Here is an 18,658-nt window from a genome sequence, read left to right on the forward strand (position 1 = left end):
ATGGTTATGATTATAGCAAATTCTCCCAGAATTCAAGTACAAGATTCTGTGTAAGAAAAAGCAGGATGAAAACCTGCTACAGAGAGGGAAAATGTGCCTGCATCTTCAGCAGTTTGTTATCAGTAGCTATTTTCCTCTCTAGCTGTTACAGACCTGCTTTACACCAACCTCTTCCCATCCTATCTGTTCCTTAAATTAAGTGATCAAGAGCAATCTATTTGTGTATAGAGCCAAACAGAACAGCAATGCCAGAGCATTCTGTGCAGTTCTGTGATGTTTTATAAATAAAAATGCATTCTGACCATAGGCTTGCACCTCCTGGATTAGTCAGTCACATTTTCTCATTTCTCAGGTATTTCTCATTTCACACATTATTTTATCCCTAACTTCCATCTTTGCATCAGATGCAGAAGAACACACATACACACGCAAACATATATAAAAAAATTATATTTGGATCACACAAGTACTTAGGAACTCCTGTGGTTTCCTGTGACTGACCTGTAGACTGGAAGACTCCTGGGTTACAAAGGCAATAGCGTGAAGCAAAAGCTTCCATCATACGGTCAATTTTTTGAGCCTCTCCTGGGAGTCTGAAGCTCCACAGAAACTGCCTAAAAAGGGGAAGAATAGTTATTAGACTCATTCCAGTATTTATATATCAGGTTTTTATTACAAATAATCCGAAACAAACAGAAAAAGAAAAAAAAAATCAGCATTGTCTATATAGAATGTCCTAGAAATATGTTCTCAATCTCTCAACACACAAGTCAGGAGCTATTATAAAGCAACATGCACAGATGGCTAGCCCAGTAACTCAGCCAGCAACACTGCATGCTATCAGGCAAGATAATATGGCAGTTCATATTCTGAGGCTCTCTCTCTTTTCCAGACTAGTAAACAATTTTCTGTATGCATCCCATTTTTGCCATGAGAATGCTATGGGGGGAAAAAATGAGTTCAATCCTCCTTGGGTTTCCTGGCTACAAAAAGCAATGAACAGTCAGCTAGACTTTATTCACAATGTAAAAAGACACATCATACAAAATACTTCTGGTGTAAGGAGAGAGAAACAAGGAATATAGAAAGACTTAACATATTTACTTAAATTCATACAAAACCTTCTAAAAATAGTAACAACAAGAAGAAAACCCCACTGCTTAGAGAGGTGCTGCCTGTCTACTGTAAGCTCACCCTAAAGAATCAGACCTAGGCCTTAAAAAGAACAACTTGTGTCATCATTTCAGTAATTCTGGAATATATGCAGCAGATCTTGCTGCTGCTTAGCAGCATAAACTGAAATACAGAGTTTACTTTTGTAACTTATTATTTCTACATAGAGGTACACTGGAATGCATACAGGACAGAAGTCTTCACAAATTTATTTTGCCACACTGAGGCACTAAAATGTTCCAATGAATTTCATAATTTATCCTTTTATCTCTTAGCAAAAGATTTATCTGAATTAAACCAGGATCTAAACCAGCAAAGTTACATGCTCTGCCATGCAAAACAAGTTCTCACTATTCCCTGTACATTGGATGCCAATATAACAACCCTTTATTCCTGTCTTCATTGGTTTTCATTTTAGGACATTATATTCAAGTGTCACAGGCCATCTTTAGCTTGTCAGCTCTATGTACTGTCTTTTACTCACCTCGTGCAAGGTTCCAACCCAGATCACCAATTTTGTAAGCTACCAAAATACAAACATTTAATAGTAGCAGCTGCTAAGGAAGAATAAAGTCAAACCTAACATCAAACTGGGTAAAAAGAGACAGGAATACGAAGCTTCCCAGACAAGCTTCAGCAGCCACAGAAAAGCTTCTTTGGCCCAAGCCTCAGGCAGCTCAAGTTATCATCACCACATCACTCAACCATAGCAAAGCTGTTCTGACTCCACATCACAAGGCACTGCACCAGAAACAAAGATCACACGGACATTTCCATTTATCTGGTGTCAGGAGGGAGTCACTTGGGGCAAAAAAACAGGCAGAACTGTCTAAGTCAACCTAATTTGATCAATCTGTTACAGATTTTCAACAAGATGAGAAGGGATCTCACAAGGTCACTGTACGCAAGCATCCCAGATAAATCAAGGGAATTGTTCATGTAGCAAGGGAAGAAAACAAACTAAGATATCACACTCTCTTTCACATGACAAGTAGGAAACTGAGGCAAGCAGAAGGAAATCACTTGTTTCAAAGTTTACCTCTCTGTGATTGAACATGATCAGTGAGAGCATGGATCAGTGGATTTCTCCCCCTCCCTGCCCAGAAGGACAAGTTGAGGTGGAGTAAAAGGAGGAAGAAAATTACTTAAGTAAAGAGTTTATTTCTTTTTTAGCCTATCTCTGTGCTAAGATATAAAACAGGTCTTCAAATGTCCACATATGGGCAGGCACACGGAGGATTAACAGCTGTTTCAGTTGTTTTTATTTGAAAATAACCTGGAATAACCAGGAGTTTTCACCCTCAAGGGCAGCACACACACAAGCAGTCAGAAGGGTTAAACAGAGCTGTCTCTGCTCACTTGCACAGTAATTTGTACAGTTGTGCTGAGCTGTACAGCAGCTTGCTGACGGATAAATCAACACAGTGACTCATATAAACATGCAATTTGATAGAGGAAGCTCAAGTCAAAAAACAGAAAGAATTTACTCACCTTAAGGCTTGTACAAGATTGAGATCAGCGAACTCATGGAGTTCAACAAAAGCCTGAAGAACTTTAATATTAAATTCATCTCTATGAAAGAAAAACAGAAACAGACAATTACAATTCTGACCTTTAAAGACTTGTTAGTTATCTCGATTTGCTTCTGAAAACAAATAAGGAAATAAACACTCACACTGATCAAATAAAGCCATCAGAAATAATCTACACTTTTTTTGAAAGGTATTTTCATGTTTAACACTAGTACTTTGCCCATTTTTGCTGGTAGGTTAGCAAAAGCCAGTACATTTGAACGTATTTTAGAACTGCTTATTTAAATGACCTAAAAATAGCCTTGCCTTCTTTGCTTCACATTTATTATCACTCTACTGTACTTCACATTTATTATTACTCTATCTCCTTGACATAGGAGGATACCTGAGAAATTCAATCAGTAAAAAGCCTTTTGCAGAAATTGTCATGAATTCTTAAAACAATGGCTAATGTAAGACTAATTTCTCTAGCCATACAACATACAATTAACTATCCTTTTTCCACTCTAAGAACAGAAAATATTGAAGCAGTATCTTAATTTATATACAAAGATAAGAAACAAAAATGCTTCTATTGATTGCATCCAAGAAAAAGAACAGCTTTTGAAAAGAGCTGCTTAGCATGTACTGTACTCTTACTCCATTCCCAAGAACTGGTAGAACAAAGTTAACTAAAATCAGAAGAGGTTCTGAAAGGGCTTCCTCTCACCATCTCTTACAGTAGTACGCAAATCATGAGCCAAATCATGCTTTGTTTGGTACAAGGATGTTTAAATTCAAAACTAACATTTAAAGATGTCATGAACACAAAACTATGTGAATGGACAGAGCTTGGCCCAAACCATCAGTGAGTTCCTGTGCCAGAAGAATAAAGGTTTATAATCCTCAGGGTGTGCTTTAAATACCTCACCAAGACAGAATGTTGTGTATCAGCCTCACCCAAAAATAGAAAGGTGTGCACCCACCAGGAATGATCTGCTGCTCTGCTGACTAACTGCACAGTCAGACTAACCTGCAACTCAGGAGTAAATACCCTAAAACCAACTGTTCATTCATTGGCATGCTCCTACATTGTTTACAGAAAAACACACCAGTTCTCTCAGCAAATCCAAGCAATTCTCATCAAATTTAGCAATGCACAATTCAACGGGGCACCTGCTTTCCAATGAAGTGGCATGAGAGTGTAATAAAAGAGAGCACTCCAGAGGGGTTTGTTTTTGCTTAAAGCAAATTTTATTTTGTTTATAGGCATGCAGTACTTGTGCTGGGTACACCTCCAAAGACACAAGACAAATAATAAAATGCTCCAGAAAGCCACTTTAAAAAAGAAGTGAATATTTACCCACACAGAAAGAAACCTTAAGTCTTTTTTTAGGATGCAATTCATCCCTTATTTATTATAATTTTTGCTATATTTTTAAGTGTTACCTTATTCCATTACACCATTCATTTTTCTCAGCTTGCTGAGTGCTTTAAGACTATAAAAGTCAGTAATATAGATTCTATCTCTTTATGGCAGAACGTTATATAAATATTTCAGTCTGTTGATTAACCTGGTCTTGTCCTCAGCTATATTTAGCGAGAATACAGAAGTAATTTATGATGGGCCCCTGAGAGGGGATGGCAAAGCAGGAGAGAATTTCCTCAGACATAATTCTGTTGTATAAAAACCGTTGACATGTCTACATATTCTGCATAGAGACTTCATAACAAAGATCTATTTTCAAAATGCTCATATTATAGTAAAAACTTTGACTGAACCTATGAAAGCCAAGAGGAAACTGCTGAGCAAAAACCACGCAGCTGCTGCTGGAACCAGCCTGAGGAGTGTCTCAGAAGGGACCTGCACAAGCCAGCAGCACAGGAGCACATCCCAAATGAGTCCCTCTGAGAGCTCCTGAGGTGGCACTGACCATGGGCCAGCACGTCCATGCACACACTCCAACCCTCTGCACTCCTGCCTCCCTCAGCTGCCTTTTAAAACCAATTCCTGGGTTGCACAGCAATGGAAGGTATTTGCATTCTGACTGGGTTTTGCAACTGTGTGCATAAATATTCACACTGCATGTTGATTGTAGCAGGGCTGATAAGGACAGGGTGCAGCTGCCCTTGGAGACACCTGCTGAGCAATGGGACGTGTGTGTGCAGGGAAATGACAACACCAAAACCTGCTGGAGCTACTGTCCCAGGAAATACCTGTTCGAATAAGTAATTTCTTTACAGTCCTATTATTACTGACTGTAAATCACTCCTCCTCAGGACACAATACTAAGAGTTACCAGGAGTGTTGCAACACAACTCTCAGACATTCCAAAAGCTCATGGTATTGAATTCTGTGCTACAGACAAATGTTTTGGTTTACTCAAAATACTAAATTATAGTTAATTATCATTGCATGATGTACCCATATAGAAATAACAAGCTAACACAATACTGTAGCAGTTTTACATCCCCACTGTAGCTTTTATGGATCTCAGAGAACTTGAGCAGCTCTCTCCTGCAGCCTGTGAAGAGAAACTACCCAAAACCTGTGAAAGTGCTTTGTAAGCTCAAGAGCAAAGTTTCAATATTTTTACTTTACCTTTCACCAAGGTAATCTCCAATTACCGTTTTATTTAATCCTTCTCCTTTATAAAGGAACTGTGCAATGTCTTCTGCAGTGTTGTGCAGGAGGTCATTTTCTATCAGAAACTGTATTCCCTAGGAGAGCAATTCCAGAGGAAAAGGGATGTTATGTCTTCTTCCATAAGCATTTAAGTAAATATCACTCATAACATTTGGTATTAATATACTGACACAGACATACACATAGCACATTAACAGTTACATTACCTACAGATTTTTATTTCTTTTAATAAAATGGTAAACAATGTTTTTCAGTTAGATGAGCAATATTTAGTACTGGTTTTAAGATGAAAATGAAAACACATTTTTAAGGCTAGAAGTACTAGGTGGCAGTTTGAATCCGTCAACCTTCAATATTTGATTTGAAAGATCAAATATTAATTGAATAATGACTGCACATTGCTCTTTGGAGCTAATGTGTGAGCTGGCCTGTTCCCAACATTGCATCAATGTCTGCAGAGCTGTAATCTGCAAAATCATGTAATGAAGAGGTACACAGAAACTACTTAATTACCACCATGACACAAAATCAAGCATCTGGTATAATCTACAAACTGCAACCCAATACATCAAGCCACTACTTGCAGCAGGAAGTCACAGCTGAAGATACTGAAACCGGTTTAAAAGAGTTGATGCTGACATTGGGATTATCAGTGAATTCTGGTTGTGCTGGAACTAAACTATTCACAAAGGACTGAGCTACACTACTCACAAAGGGCTGCTCAGTCAGCTGCTACCAAAGGCAGGTGGAGAGTCTTACCCTGTCCCTCAGAGGGTACTTGGACTCCTACTCCTCCATAAATTACTGCCCTACAACTGGCACAAACCAGGGAAACCCAGAGACTTCTCTGGAAAGTGGCAAAGAAAGGAGACTGAGTTACACAGAGATTATGGAAAGGATGGGAGGGATCTGACACTGAGCAGCTCATGCAGAGAGAACCATCCTCTGTTCAGCCCACAGACCCCAGCACAGATGCTGCTACTCCTGCTCATTTCTTCCAATCCTAACAACAGCCTGTTGTTAAAGTAGAAATGGAAACTTTAGGTAGCCTTAATGCCTTGGATTCCAAATACGTACAAAAGAGGTTAATAAATTATCACTAATATCCTCTACTAGACTATTTCAGACTTTCAAGAATTCTAGTTTTTCAATTTCTGCAAGTGGAGTATTATTTATTTCATGACAACTGAAAAAAAATCTCATTTTTTTAATAAAGCATAGATGGCCCTCTAGTAACAGTCAAAAGCATTATTATCCTTCTGTTTGATTAATTCAAGTTTTTAATAATGAAATTATTACCTGCTTGACAAAAAAGGTCAGTTTTCTGACCCAATTTAACAGGGAAAGTAAACTGTGATGTTATAAAGCTTGAAGCTTTTTTTAGAAAGTCTGGTATGTAATTCTCTCAGAACAATTTCATCATCATCTGAAAAATTTCGATGCCAGGCTGGTACTCTGACAACTTAATATTTTGATAAGTCATTTCACAACAGACATGATTTCTTTGCAAAGAATATATCCATTATATCTTGAACCAGAAATTGCTGAGCTTGCCTCAGAACTGATCCCTTCAAAGCTTACTTGTACAATATTTGACAACAAAACATAGTGCTTTCTCCCATCCCAAGTTATTCAAAAAGCTTTCATCTCTGAAAATCAAAAGAGAATCTCTCCTCTGACATCAGAAACAGCAGATTCCCTTGGTTCAACACCTGGACCATATAATTCATGCTTGGTATAAACAGATGGATCTGAATAGGTTTTTTGGAATTGTACAAGTTACTGATAATGGACAGGATTGAAGTATTGAAAACAAATTTCTGTGCACAGAAGCAGACACTTTCCCATATTGAAAAAATCAATTTAATTTTCCTTTTCCTGAATTTTTTTTAATTATTCCTAAGATGTTAAAAGAACCAGAAGTCAAACAGACAGGAAAAGTAATTTGTCTGAGACAACAACTTCAGTGTCTGGAATAAATGGCAAAATAGGCCAAGCAAACCCCCACCTCCTACACTATCTTTTGTCTTGATGCAAATTTTCTTTCTGTAGACTGACAGGAGACAGATGACAGCTGTACTAGTTTAACTTACCCACACAAAACTCATTGCCACAGATATTTTCAATATTCACTACAAATATTGCATGGATTTATTTCTTATTTTACATCACTGCAATGAAATCTGCTTTGAATTTCATCTCTTGTCCAGTAACTCAATTATAAATTTTGCAGTTACTTAAACCCTGCCTTTGTCACAGAGAATTCATTTCCTGGGCCCAACACAGGCAGTACCAACTTCAGCATGGTGAATTTCCAGCACAACTTTGTCTCTGCACAGGGATTTTTGAAGTGTTTTACAAACTTCACCATTACAGCCCTTCCCACAGGAGCTTACCAAAGCCAAACTCCCAGGTACACATCCTGGAAGTGCATCACACACACTTATTTTCAGAGGGGGCAAGGGAGAATTGCTCTACACACACTCATGAATGTGTAATGGTGTCTTCAAATAGAAATGATAAAAGAAAATTACCTCACTGTGCTCCTGCTAATATGAAAATACCAGACCTTTGTTACCTGGTTTTAAAGGAAGAAACTTGGTGGGTTCAACCCAAGTATTATTACCCCAGTTCTTTGACATTCTTAAATCCAGACAGCATCTTCCCTCCTGTTCCTGAATGAAAAATATCCTTTTCCCAGTGAACCCCAGGTAGTTTTTCCCAGCACCACAAGGATGTTTACACACTTCAGCTGTCTGGAACTTAATGCAGCAGCTGCAAGCAACACCACAGCTTTAGAGCAGACAGCTACTGCAGCACCACTGAGCACAGGCACTATTGAGAAATTACTGCTCTGAGGCTGTTCACCACATTTAAATTATGTTACAGTAGCAACGTGGCCACAGCATCTATTTATAGAAATAATTCCATCCAGTAAGAACCATAACAAAAAATAGTTAATGCTGGAATGAAAGCATCTGACATCATCCTGTGACTTTGCCACAAACTTCTAGGACTTGAAAGAGCTGGAGGACCACAGGAAACTACCAGGATATTTGGGGGTATTCTGCCCTCAATAGAACAGAAGTTAAGTAGTCACCAAAATGGAAAATAAAAGACATGGCCAGCATTTTAGAAAGGCTTCTTGTACTTGAGAATTTCTGGCAAACTGGAAACTGTCTGAAGAACAGAAGCCACACTGTACTTGGAACGTTTCAGAAAAGCCACCAAAATGTAACTGAATTCAATACAGCTGGAAAGAAAACATGTCAAGATCACAGAAAAACAAACACTAAATAATTTCCAAGAAGACCTTAAAGAATACTCTTCACAAATTCAAAATGGAATCTCAATGACAAACAATAGAGGACAATAAAACAAAGCAAGGAAGATGAAATATGAAAAGCAAAGGCAAAAGGTCAAATATGTCAAAGAAGCTCTTTTAAACATTGCAGGGGAAGTCTGGAAGAGAATGTGCAGGTCCCCAGATCTTCCAGAAAATTAACAACTATTTAAGAAACGGAGAGGCACTCCAGAAAGAACTGCATTACTTCCTGGCTACATGCAGAGCAGACTCCTTGAAACTGGTAACCAAGCTTGTACAAGTCAGATAGGTACACATCTGTATCTATAGATGTGTGAACAAAAATACAGATGTTCACACGTGCCTTTTTCAGAAACAGGCTTTAGATATCAAAATATAAAAGTCTGCATGAAAACAAAAAATATGGCAAAGTATTTTGAAAGATAAAATAGGAGAGCATTAAAGAAAAAGAAGTATGGCCTCACTAACAACAACACATGAAAAACAAATTTAATTATATTTAACATATCAACATAGAATACCTCTGTCAGGTACAAAGCAGCCAGGTCAATCAATACCTGGCATATTTGGTTGTTGATAAGTAACCTCCAGTATCAAGGGTTTGTTTAAGTGAAAGAAGCACACAGCTGGCACCTGACCTGATGGCTGCTTCCAATTTAACCCTCTGCTCAGTGTGTTCCACGACATGCAAACAAAGCCTATGAGCTTACATTATCAGAAATATTTCTTTAAAAAGCCATAGAAGTATTTGTCATTGGTCACACTACAAGCAGAGACTTGATTTCTGACAAGTGAAAAAAAAATCTTTACCTTCTTCGGGTCCATGTTGAATTTCTTCCTTCCCATGGCTATTTGCTTATTTCTTTGTGTAGTTTTGCTACATATGGAGACAATGAAGAAACAACAAGCACTTACCAGTCACTCTTTTACAAAAAGATTCTAGATGAGCTTTTAATTTGTTGTGGCTACTTTGTATTTTCTACTACAAAATTAAGACATTCACTTTTCATAATGGAGAAAATTATGATACAATTTTCAACTCCTTTAAGGAATTGCAGCTTCAGAGACCCATATCCTTATCCACAGGACAGTAAATATTACACTCTATCCAACATATTCTCTAGCCAAACAAATGACACATCTGCATGGGATAAAGTCAGGCTTTATAACAGATTAAATAAAGGTAATCCATCATTTGTTTAGCATGGGAAAGGTATTTTTACTTGCTGTTCCTGGAAGACCTGTTCCAAGGTCTTACTGAATCATGTCCATATGTTGGCATTACTTACCTTTCTTCTACACTAGTCAGATTATCAATTTCAGTCATAACCTCAGCAATTTCAAATTTTAATCTCTGTAAAAGAAAGAAGGACAATACATTAACCTACATTAGAACATCTTTTGAAATCATCTATCATATAATAATATTATCTATTAGGTTTTATTGTCTAATATTTGTTATTTGCCTGAAGAGAAGTGAACAATCTTAGGGCTTCCTTAGGTATTAAAAGATTTTATCACAACTGAATGACTTAAACACATGAACCTGCACTCTCTGTGTGTGCTTATCCCAGAGCACCAAGACCATTATCAATGAATAAGATTTCTTTACCCAGACCAAGCTGCCATTATCAATTAATAAGATTTCTTTACCCACACTTCCCGCTCACTCCTATCCTGGATGCAAATCTGCTGTTTAATGAGTTTTTGATTACACAAAAAAAAATGTGGACATCTGCACATATTGCATTACGTAAATTCAGAAGTTAATCTTTTTTAAAGCACACACATGATGCATAAACCCTGCTCACTATTAGAAGTATTTGTTTAAGTCTTTTATATACTTTTAAAACCATTACCTGAAATCCTGAAATTCATATTTAAGTCTGCAGCTTAGGTCTGTAACTTAATCTACTGAAGGAGTCTTCTAAGGATCTTTACAGTAAATCAATTACCTCAATATCATCAATCAATTCTTTTTTCCTGCGACGAATATTTAAAAGCTCTTCTCTTTCTTCCAAGGAGAGATCATCAGGCACTGGAATGGAGCAAAATGTACAATTTTTTAGCATTTGATACCTCATCATTACACATAAAACTCATTAAACTGATTGGGAAAAATAACCTCATATGAAACATCAGGACATTTCTTTTACATCATTTTCAGGAAAAAAACCCAAAACCAAATCAAAATAAACAACATAAATGAAATCTAAATCTAATATATTTGTAATCTGCTTTATAAAAATCCTAAGTAAGGTAATTGAATGAATGACTATGGACAGAATCTATCTTTCAAAAGAAAAACAGACAATTAAAGGATTCTTCTTATCATATGATGCGGCAAGATTTGGTTCTACAGCTTAATTGCCAAATTCAAGCTGGATATAATTATATTACATAAGTAACATACCAAAATTCTACATGTAAATTAATTATCTTCCAGGGAAAAAAACCAAAGAACAGCCAATGCTCTACACAAGATGTGTATTCTGGTGCTGAATTCAGACATCCCCTAATGCCAGCAGAGCCCCTTCATTTGGCTGCTTTGGAGACAGAGATGCAGGCAGGTACAACCCAAAACCAAATACCTCCCAGCAGTAGGACACACAAGTACAGCAGCAAAATCAGTTATCTAACACAAACATGGGCTTTGTATAACATCTTTTAGGTGAGTCTGTAGTATTTAATTCAATTTTAGGTCTCTTATTGGCCATGCTAAATGAAATATATGACCCTGCTGATAAAAATCAGTTGCTACTGACGGTGCAAATGTGTGTCTGTCACTCATCCTGCCCTCACCCTGTGTCTCTGTCTAACAACAGCAAAGACCAAAAATCATCAGCATAAAACCACTGCTTTTCTTGAACATCAGATGTTCCCCAGCAAGAAACTTCTTTGGACAGAGATTACTTCTGCTCATTTGTACAGCATTAGACATCAACTACAAATATTCACCTCCTGTGCAGCAATCCTGTAATAACAGTTCTAATGCTACCCACTTTCTTGGGAATAGCTCCTTAATTATAGAACAGCTTTTCCTTCCAGCTCAGTAAAATGGAACACCAAAAGTAATTAATAAGATCTGTAAGAGCAACACACAACAAATGTACTCATTTGGGAAGGTCAAGGCCACTCTTTTATGTCCTATACACACATAACAGACTGTAGCAACAGAATTACAAAGAAAAGTTCATCTTGAGAGGAGAGCTTTAAACACACATTTGGAACAGAGCTACTGTTTGAATCCTAATAATGAAATATATTGATTATTTCAACATCCACTGGTTAAGCTCCTTTCCTTTTAGGATCCGAATCATAACAAACTCCAAATGGCAACAGACCTTGTTAGACAAGAAGTAATTATGGCAAATGATTTCATTTAACTACTCCAGATACAAACATGATTAAATTACTTTCAGTTTAGGAAATGACAGTCTTCTGTTGAACAAATACCAGACTTCAGTATGTTTACCTGCTTACTCTCCTCATCAGAAAGCCACCCACTCCTAAAAATCTCTTGCATGTGAACAGTGGCAGGATTCTTTTTGCATCAAACCTTATAAATACAAGATCCTATACCACAGAGAATTAATGTACACAGTGTACATAAATACACCACAAATATTCCAACTAGTTAACTGACAAAAAAAAAATTAATACTGCTACCCAATATTGATTATAAAAAGGCAAACCATATATAATCACTCTCTTAGTTAGGAAGCACACTCTGAGATCCTTAAACCATTTCTGCAGTACTGAAATTACACTGCAGCTTTACAGTAGCAGTACAAGTAAGAGATGCTAAATTTTTAACTGTGTGCTGAAGCAAGACAATTTGGTAACTGTCACCTTCATTGGCAACTGGAAATAGTAATCAAACCTCAAAGAGAAAATCATCTTGAAGCAATAAATATTTAGAACTCATAGATGGCGTTGCTTTTTCTTCAAGCTGAGTAACAAAGCCTCTGGATTAGCCACTACCATGAGCCCTTCCCAAATCTGCACACCAGTGAGTGGTACTGCAGGTTCCTCTCCCTTACTCCACCATGCAGTGAAGGCTCCTTGGGACAGGTCTGGAATATCTGGAACGACTGAAATGGCTTTTTTGGAATCAACACGAATTGTAACAGTTTTCTGTGCTCAAGCAACCAACAAAAAAAGAGAAATCAAACACCTCAGTGTTTTCCTACAGCACCCAAATACTGTCTGCTGTATTTTCCTTTCCTCTGATCACAGCCACAGTAGAGACAAGCCTCACAGTATAATTAATGATGCTGTTAGACAGAAAGGAAAAAAGCTAAATGGAGTCAGATGACATTTTGCATTAGGGAATAACATCAAGTATTTATCTGCCACATACAAGACAAGCAGTCTGCTGGAAAAGAAGATTCTGCACTTGGAGAAGACTTATATAAAACTAGACATTAATGCAACATCTTTAAACAATGGCATTTAAATATCAGAGCCAAAATATTTCAGTATCTTTTGACAACAGTAAAAGAGTCAGGATACAACTGAGTGGGAGTTACAGGACTGCTCAACTTCTAGAAACTCTGGGCATAGACAGGATTTTTCTTCCCCTCACACTACCAGCACAGAGGGATGTGTGACTCACCAGGATCACTCCCAAGGGCACAGTCCTGTACTCACATGAACTGGCCTCTGTGTGATACTGAAGATGTTTGCTCATTACAATCCTTCTACTGGTTTCTATCACTGCCTCCCTCCTCCAGTGCTGCTCTTTATGCTGTAGAAAATGTATCAGTGGGAAACTCAATGCACCCAGAAAAAGTTTCTGAAGAGATTTCATGTGGCATCACAGCCTGTAAGGTGCCTGCTCCAGGGGGCCCTGGGACTTCATGGCTGTTGAGCCTGCTGTTTCAACTCTGTGTCTTAAAACAAAGGCTAACACTATTTCTGTATTTCCATTAAGGCTTTTGAAATATTAACATAGGAGGGTAACACCATGGTGGTTTAAATTTCTTCACAGTCCCAAGCAAACACTGCAGGTACATGGTAAGAGATTATCTGCCCTGGCAAGACCCCTCCCAAGGCCACCCTTCTGCCTCCAGCAAACACTTCTCTTTCACCCCTGTGTTCACATAATCCTCCACACAAAATAACTCAGGGAGCATGTATGATGTATTTGTTCTGTAAAACAAATTTTCTAGCCGTCCTCTCTGAGTCAGTTCTGCGTGGTTTTTTTTCTCTCACCAATCTAAACACAAAGTAGACAGGATGGGAGGAGTTAGCATGAACATTTAAATACTAAAAAAGAACAAAAGCATTTCAGTACAGTGAACAAGCTACAGCTGCAGCATTCTTTCATGCTATCTTCTAATCTTTAAATAAAGACAATGTCCTAATATAAGTCATTTCTGTGAAATCTTTTAGCTTACAGGGAGAGCATCTCCTTTTTCTACAACTTCAGACCTTCAGGTACTACTAAATAGAAAGTCAATATACTACAGATATTTTATTCATGAGGAATACAGTTGTTGAAAATACAAATTAAATTCTTGGACAAACAGAAAGAAAAACACAACACCATATATGTTGCAATACTACTCCTACTACCAACAGAAAAAAAACCAGAAAAATATTTAATATATTCCAACTTGGCCAATAAAATTCAATTCCTGTAAGTGAACTATATGTAATTAAATGAACATCTGTAATGCAACACTTAATGGAACACACTTTTAATATAGTTCTGTTTACTACACCATGCTGGGGAAAACAAACAAACTGCATCTCGCCACAGAAATCAGTGTATTGTGCATCAGTTGTGATGTCACTTGGTTAAGTATTCTCCACTAAGGACAACCCAAGTACAATATCCAAAGAAAAGCATTATCCCACAACTCTCAACATGAATCATGTTTGAGCTAGCAAGTACCAAAAAACTCAAAACGTTTAGAGATTGAGAAAGAACTGCAACAGATCAGCTTGCAGAGAAATTTCCCACAGGTTAGGTAGTGAAAACCAGGAGCAAATCCCATAATATGAAACAGAAACCCAGTACTTTCCAAGTCCATAATCATGATATCATCCTCCTTCTCAGTAGTAAAATTTAAATCTTTTCTACCTCTCTAGCAATAAGCAAAACTCCTTTGTTTAAATTCACTCACTAGCCTTTAATTGCCAGTCACCAGCCAAAGTCTAAAGCAATCCCATTTGACTCCTCAACTGACTTCAGTCTCCCGAGAGGACACAGTAAAATATCCACAACCAGCAGAAAGCAAACATCTAACAATATCTAACACAGGCTAAACACTAATTCTGTAACCCCACTTACAAAGCAATACAACACCCTGACTCTCATTGCTCAGCTAACTTCTTGGTTTCATAAAGATAAACATTTTCCTTCTTCTGTGTCAGTCCAAAATTAGAGGTCTCCAATATTTGCATTCCAAGCAAAAAACAATTAGATGGAATTTAATTTTGCTGCAGTTGAAACATCTTGCAAGTGTAAAGATATTTACACAATGCAAGGCTTTAAACTAAACAAACCTTTCCTTACTCATACACAAAATCAGTAGACATGTTTCTTCTGGCCTTTAAAATAATATACATTCATCTCTGAGAACAAATCTGATTGTCTCAGAACATTTGCCTCAACGGATATTCTCAGGCTGTTCTCTCTTCCTTTCCCCCTACATGTTCCCTTTTTTAAAACTCGATTAGAGGAACATTTTCCAGCTTTCAGACAAGATGTATAAACAATGCTCCAACCACTTCTGGCTATTAAAAATTCCATAGAAGTTTTCGTAGGAGGACATCCTTCTGAATAGATTCACTTCAGAGTGCAGAAACAAACTGAATCTACACGAAATTCCACCAGTAAAACCAGCTGGATTTGGCTGCTCCCTTCACTACCTTACTGTGGGAATCTGCTGTTTAGTCACTGCTGAGCACGTTCCAGCATAGGAGCAATGGCACTGCCATTAAGGGGGGAAATAATCCTGTACACAATATCCTTTCACACACAAAAAAATCACCAGTTGGTGGTATGAGGAATCTAGGACAGAATCCATGGCTGGCAGAGTTATTCTGAGTTTTCAATCACAAGGGACTCTGTGGCCAGAAATCACATTAGTGGCCAAACCCAGAAGAGAACCTCCAACGCACATCCATCATTCTCATTGTTCAGCTGCTGGAAATCACACACCACTACAAGATGTTCCTGAAAACATTTTTTTTTCTTTAGGATAAGTGCATACTTTGCAGGAAAGTTACAATAAAGATATTATCATTTTGTGCTTCTAATAATAGGAGAGGGGAAACCCTGAAAATATGAATATTATTACCACATAAAAATACATTTTCAGGATTTTAGAGGAAATAGTTTCCCTCTGACCTGCTACACCTTCAAGATTTTTTCCTTTTACTTCTGCTGCAAAGCAGGTTTATTATATCAGTGGTACATATTTGTGTAGGTTTCTGTAAAACAGACAAAAGAATAAAAATTGGAAATATGAAATACATTTTTTGTTCTATATAGAAAAGGTCCAGCAGGGTGACAGTACCATCAAGCGTGAAATCATCTCTTCTAAAAAACAAACAGTATTTCTTATAGTCCATAAGAATTACTTCCAATAATGCAAGACTGTTTTTGTTCTGGCCAGAAATAGCCTTATATAATTTGTTAAAGTGTTAGTCTCTAGTCAAGCAGAAAGCAGGCAGCTGCAAAATTGTGCAAAATCAAGGTCCAGTTAACACTGATTTGGAGGGAGGGAAAATTTTACCTGCCTCCCAAAAACCATCTTAGTTCAGATATCACAAGTGACAAGCCCTGCCATGGTACCTGCAGCTGTTTCTGTCTATGGAGTACAAAAGGCAGAGGAGGCAGCAGCCAGAGCAGATGTGTTTTACACACTGTGAGCAGGGAACAGAGCACCAACAGCTGTGCAGGGGAACGGCACTGGAGAGGCTTCCAGAGCTCTGCATGAGCTGCTAATCCTGCCCTGGAGCCATGGGCTGCCCTTGTTAACAGCACCAAAGCACAGAGAGGAGCCCACAGCAACTTCCCATCCTCACCCTCCTGCACAGATACACCCACTGAGACAGGCAGATACAGATACCCTCCACAGAAACTGCACAGCCACCTCCCTTGCTTTTCAGCTCCTAATTAGGCCTCTGACACAGATGGTGGCCATTAGAAAGCAGGGTGTGTTTAAGTAATGAGTATATATTTTTTTTACTGCCCATGCTCTTTATTTTCATGAGCAGGCAGTGTTGAAGGTCATGATTATATTATACTGACCTCCTTTAATTCAATAGTGTGTCTTATTTCAATGTTTTTATGCATTTCCATTAGGAAACCAAATGTTTTGTAGCAACTAAATGAAAGAACCACTTCCAATCACATAAAGGAGCATCACTTGGGGAGAAAGAAGAAAACACACAGGGACAAGGTGTGAGCAAGATTTCACAGGTAGAGTTGGCTCCTCTGTGTTCCTGCACTGCTCTGCCATTCAGTGCCTGGACCCTGTTGTTTCTGAGTTGTTCCTTTCCCCAATTCAGCAGGACAAATGGTTTCACCAAGGGACCTCAGAATTGCCCAAGACAACAAAACAGGCACAGCACAAATTCCTGGCAGCACAAAGGTACAGGGGACAGCAACCCCCCTTGAGGTCAGCCAGCCCTAAAACCAGCTTAGCTCAGCCCCAAAACCCCACCCTTACAGGCTGTATTCTCTAAATACTAAAAGTAGTTCAACCTGATATTAATAATAGATAAGCATGGATTTCCTTTCAGAAGCATTTTTCTTTTGAAGTCACTCCACTCTTGCTTCAAGATCAGAAGATGCTTCTAGGCCAACTTTTCTTTCAAAAATATGTAAATACAAATTACTGAATATGAAAAGAAAGCTGAGTTTAACTTAACATTTTAAGTCTCTTACCCAAATACATTAATACTTGCATTAATAATATAAAGTGTTAAAATATGCATATCCATGCATATTTAAGAAGTGCAGAAAAATTTTATGCCAGCTAATGTGGAAATCAAAAAAGGAGATGTTGGCCACACTGTGTGTGTTTCAGAGAGGGCTATGAACAGATTAGCACAGATACAGGAAATACTATCCAACATAACATGTGCCTCCACCAGCATCAGTTACCAATTACTATTCAGGAATCCTGGTGAATCACCATTCTGATTTCAGTGTTACAGCTACACACTGTCACATTATCACATCTAAACACCACAGTCCCCTTCCAACGTGGAAAACAGTAACACTGAAGTAATGTGGGACAAATGCAATGCTGTGCAGTGCCAAGCACTGTAAGTAAAATTACACAGTCTTGTGTTGTCCTGCTGCCTTAGGGACAGTGGGGCATCTATACCGCCTTAAAATTCTCTTACTCTGCTTTCAGTTTTTTAACAAAATGATTGCCTCTGATTTCTTTTCTGCACAGCAAATAATGAGGAAGGGTGATCTGAATCAGCCTTGTGTAGTAATACCACCAATATAAATACAGATATCAATCCTCCAAAATGAAGTGGCCTCAAGCTTTTTCTTTACACTGCATCAAACCAACAAAATACTGTCAAACAGAAAGAATTTTTTTTCCCCTCCTCATTATGTATGCTGCAAGGCAGAATCTCAGATAAATAATTTCGGGAAAGCTCAGTAATCATTTTCTCTCTGTGGAGCATTTGTATGTGCAAAACTGGAGAAACAAATGGGGAACTTAGGTAGTGCCATAGCTGAAATCAAACAAATTTTCTCTGATGTTTGCATTTGAAAGCCTTTGCTTATAGTACATTTTATTTATAGTATGCATTAACACAAATTTAGTCTTTACAGAGTCTGCAAATTCTGAATTTCTTTAGTACACTTTCATGGCAAGATTCAGGTCACAAAAAATTTTAGCACCCCCTGAGGAAAAGGATGATGCAGCAATAACACGTGGGGAGATCATGGATAGCAGCTGATAGCACATTATGTATCCACTGGCAATGCAGAACAACAGCCACTTTTCAAGTGGGAGT

The 18,658-nt window shown here is 37.9% G+C and overlaps 1 protein-coding gene across 2 annotated transcripts in view; it reads right to left on the reverse strand.

Moving 5' to 3' along the window:
* The window catches only part of CYTH3 (cytohesin 3), a 45,706-nt gene that overhangs the window by 10,262 nt on the left and 16,786 nt on the right, over nt 1-18,658 (reverse strand). The window contains exons 2-7 of one of the 2 annotated variants that reach the window (XM_059484231.1): nt 10,612-10,694; nt 9,946-10,010; nt 9,467-9,533; nt 5,287-5,405; nt 2,665-2,745; nt 502-614 (exon numbers count right to left, since the gene is read on the reverse strand). In XM_059484231.1, coding sequence (XP_059340214.1) covers nt 502-614; nt 2,665-2,745; nt 5,287-5,405; nt 9,467-9,533; nt 9,946-10,010; nt 10,612-10,694 — 528 coding nt within the window. Of the gene's footprint in view, nt 1-501; nt 615-2,664; nt 2,746-5,286; nt 5,406-9,466; nt 9,534-9,945; nt 10,011-10,611; nt 10,729-18,658 lie in introns of those variants that run through there. The other variant, XM_059484230.1, reaches the window with a different exon arrangement.

Source organism: Ammospiza nelsoni, chromosome 17 (genome assembly GCF_027579445.1).
Source record: "Ammospiza nelsoni isolate bAmmNel1 chromosome 17, bAmmNel1.pri, whole genome shotgun sequence".
Lineage (NCBI taxonomy): Eukaryota > Metazoa > Chordata > Aves > Passeriformes > Passerellidae > Ammospiza > Ammospiza nelsoni.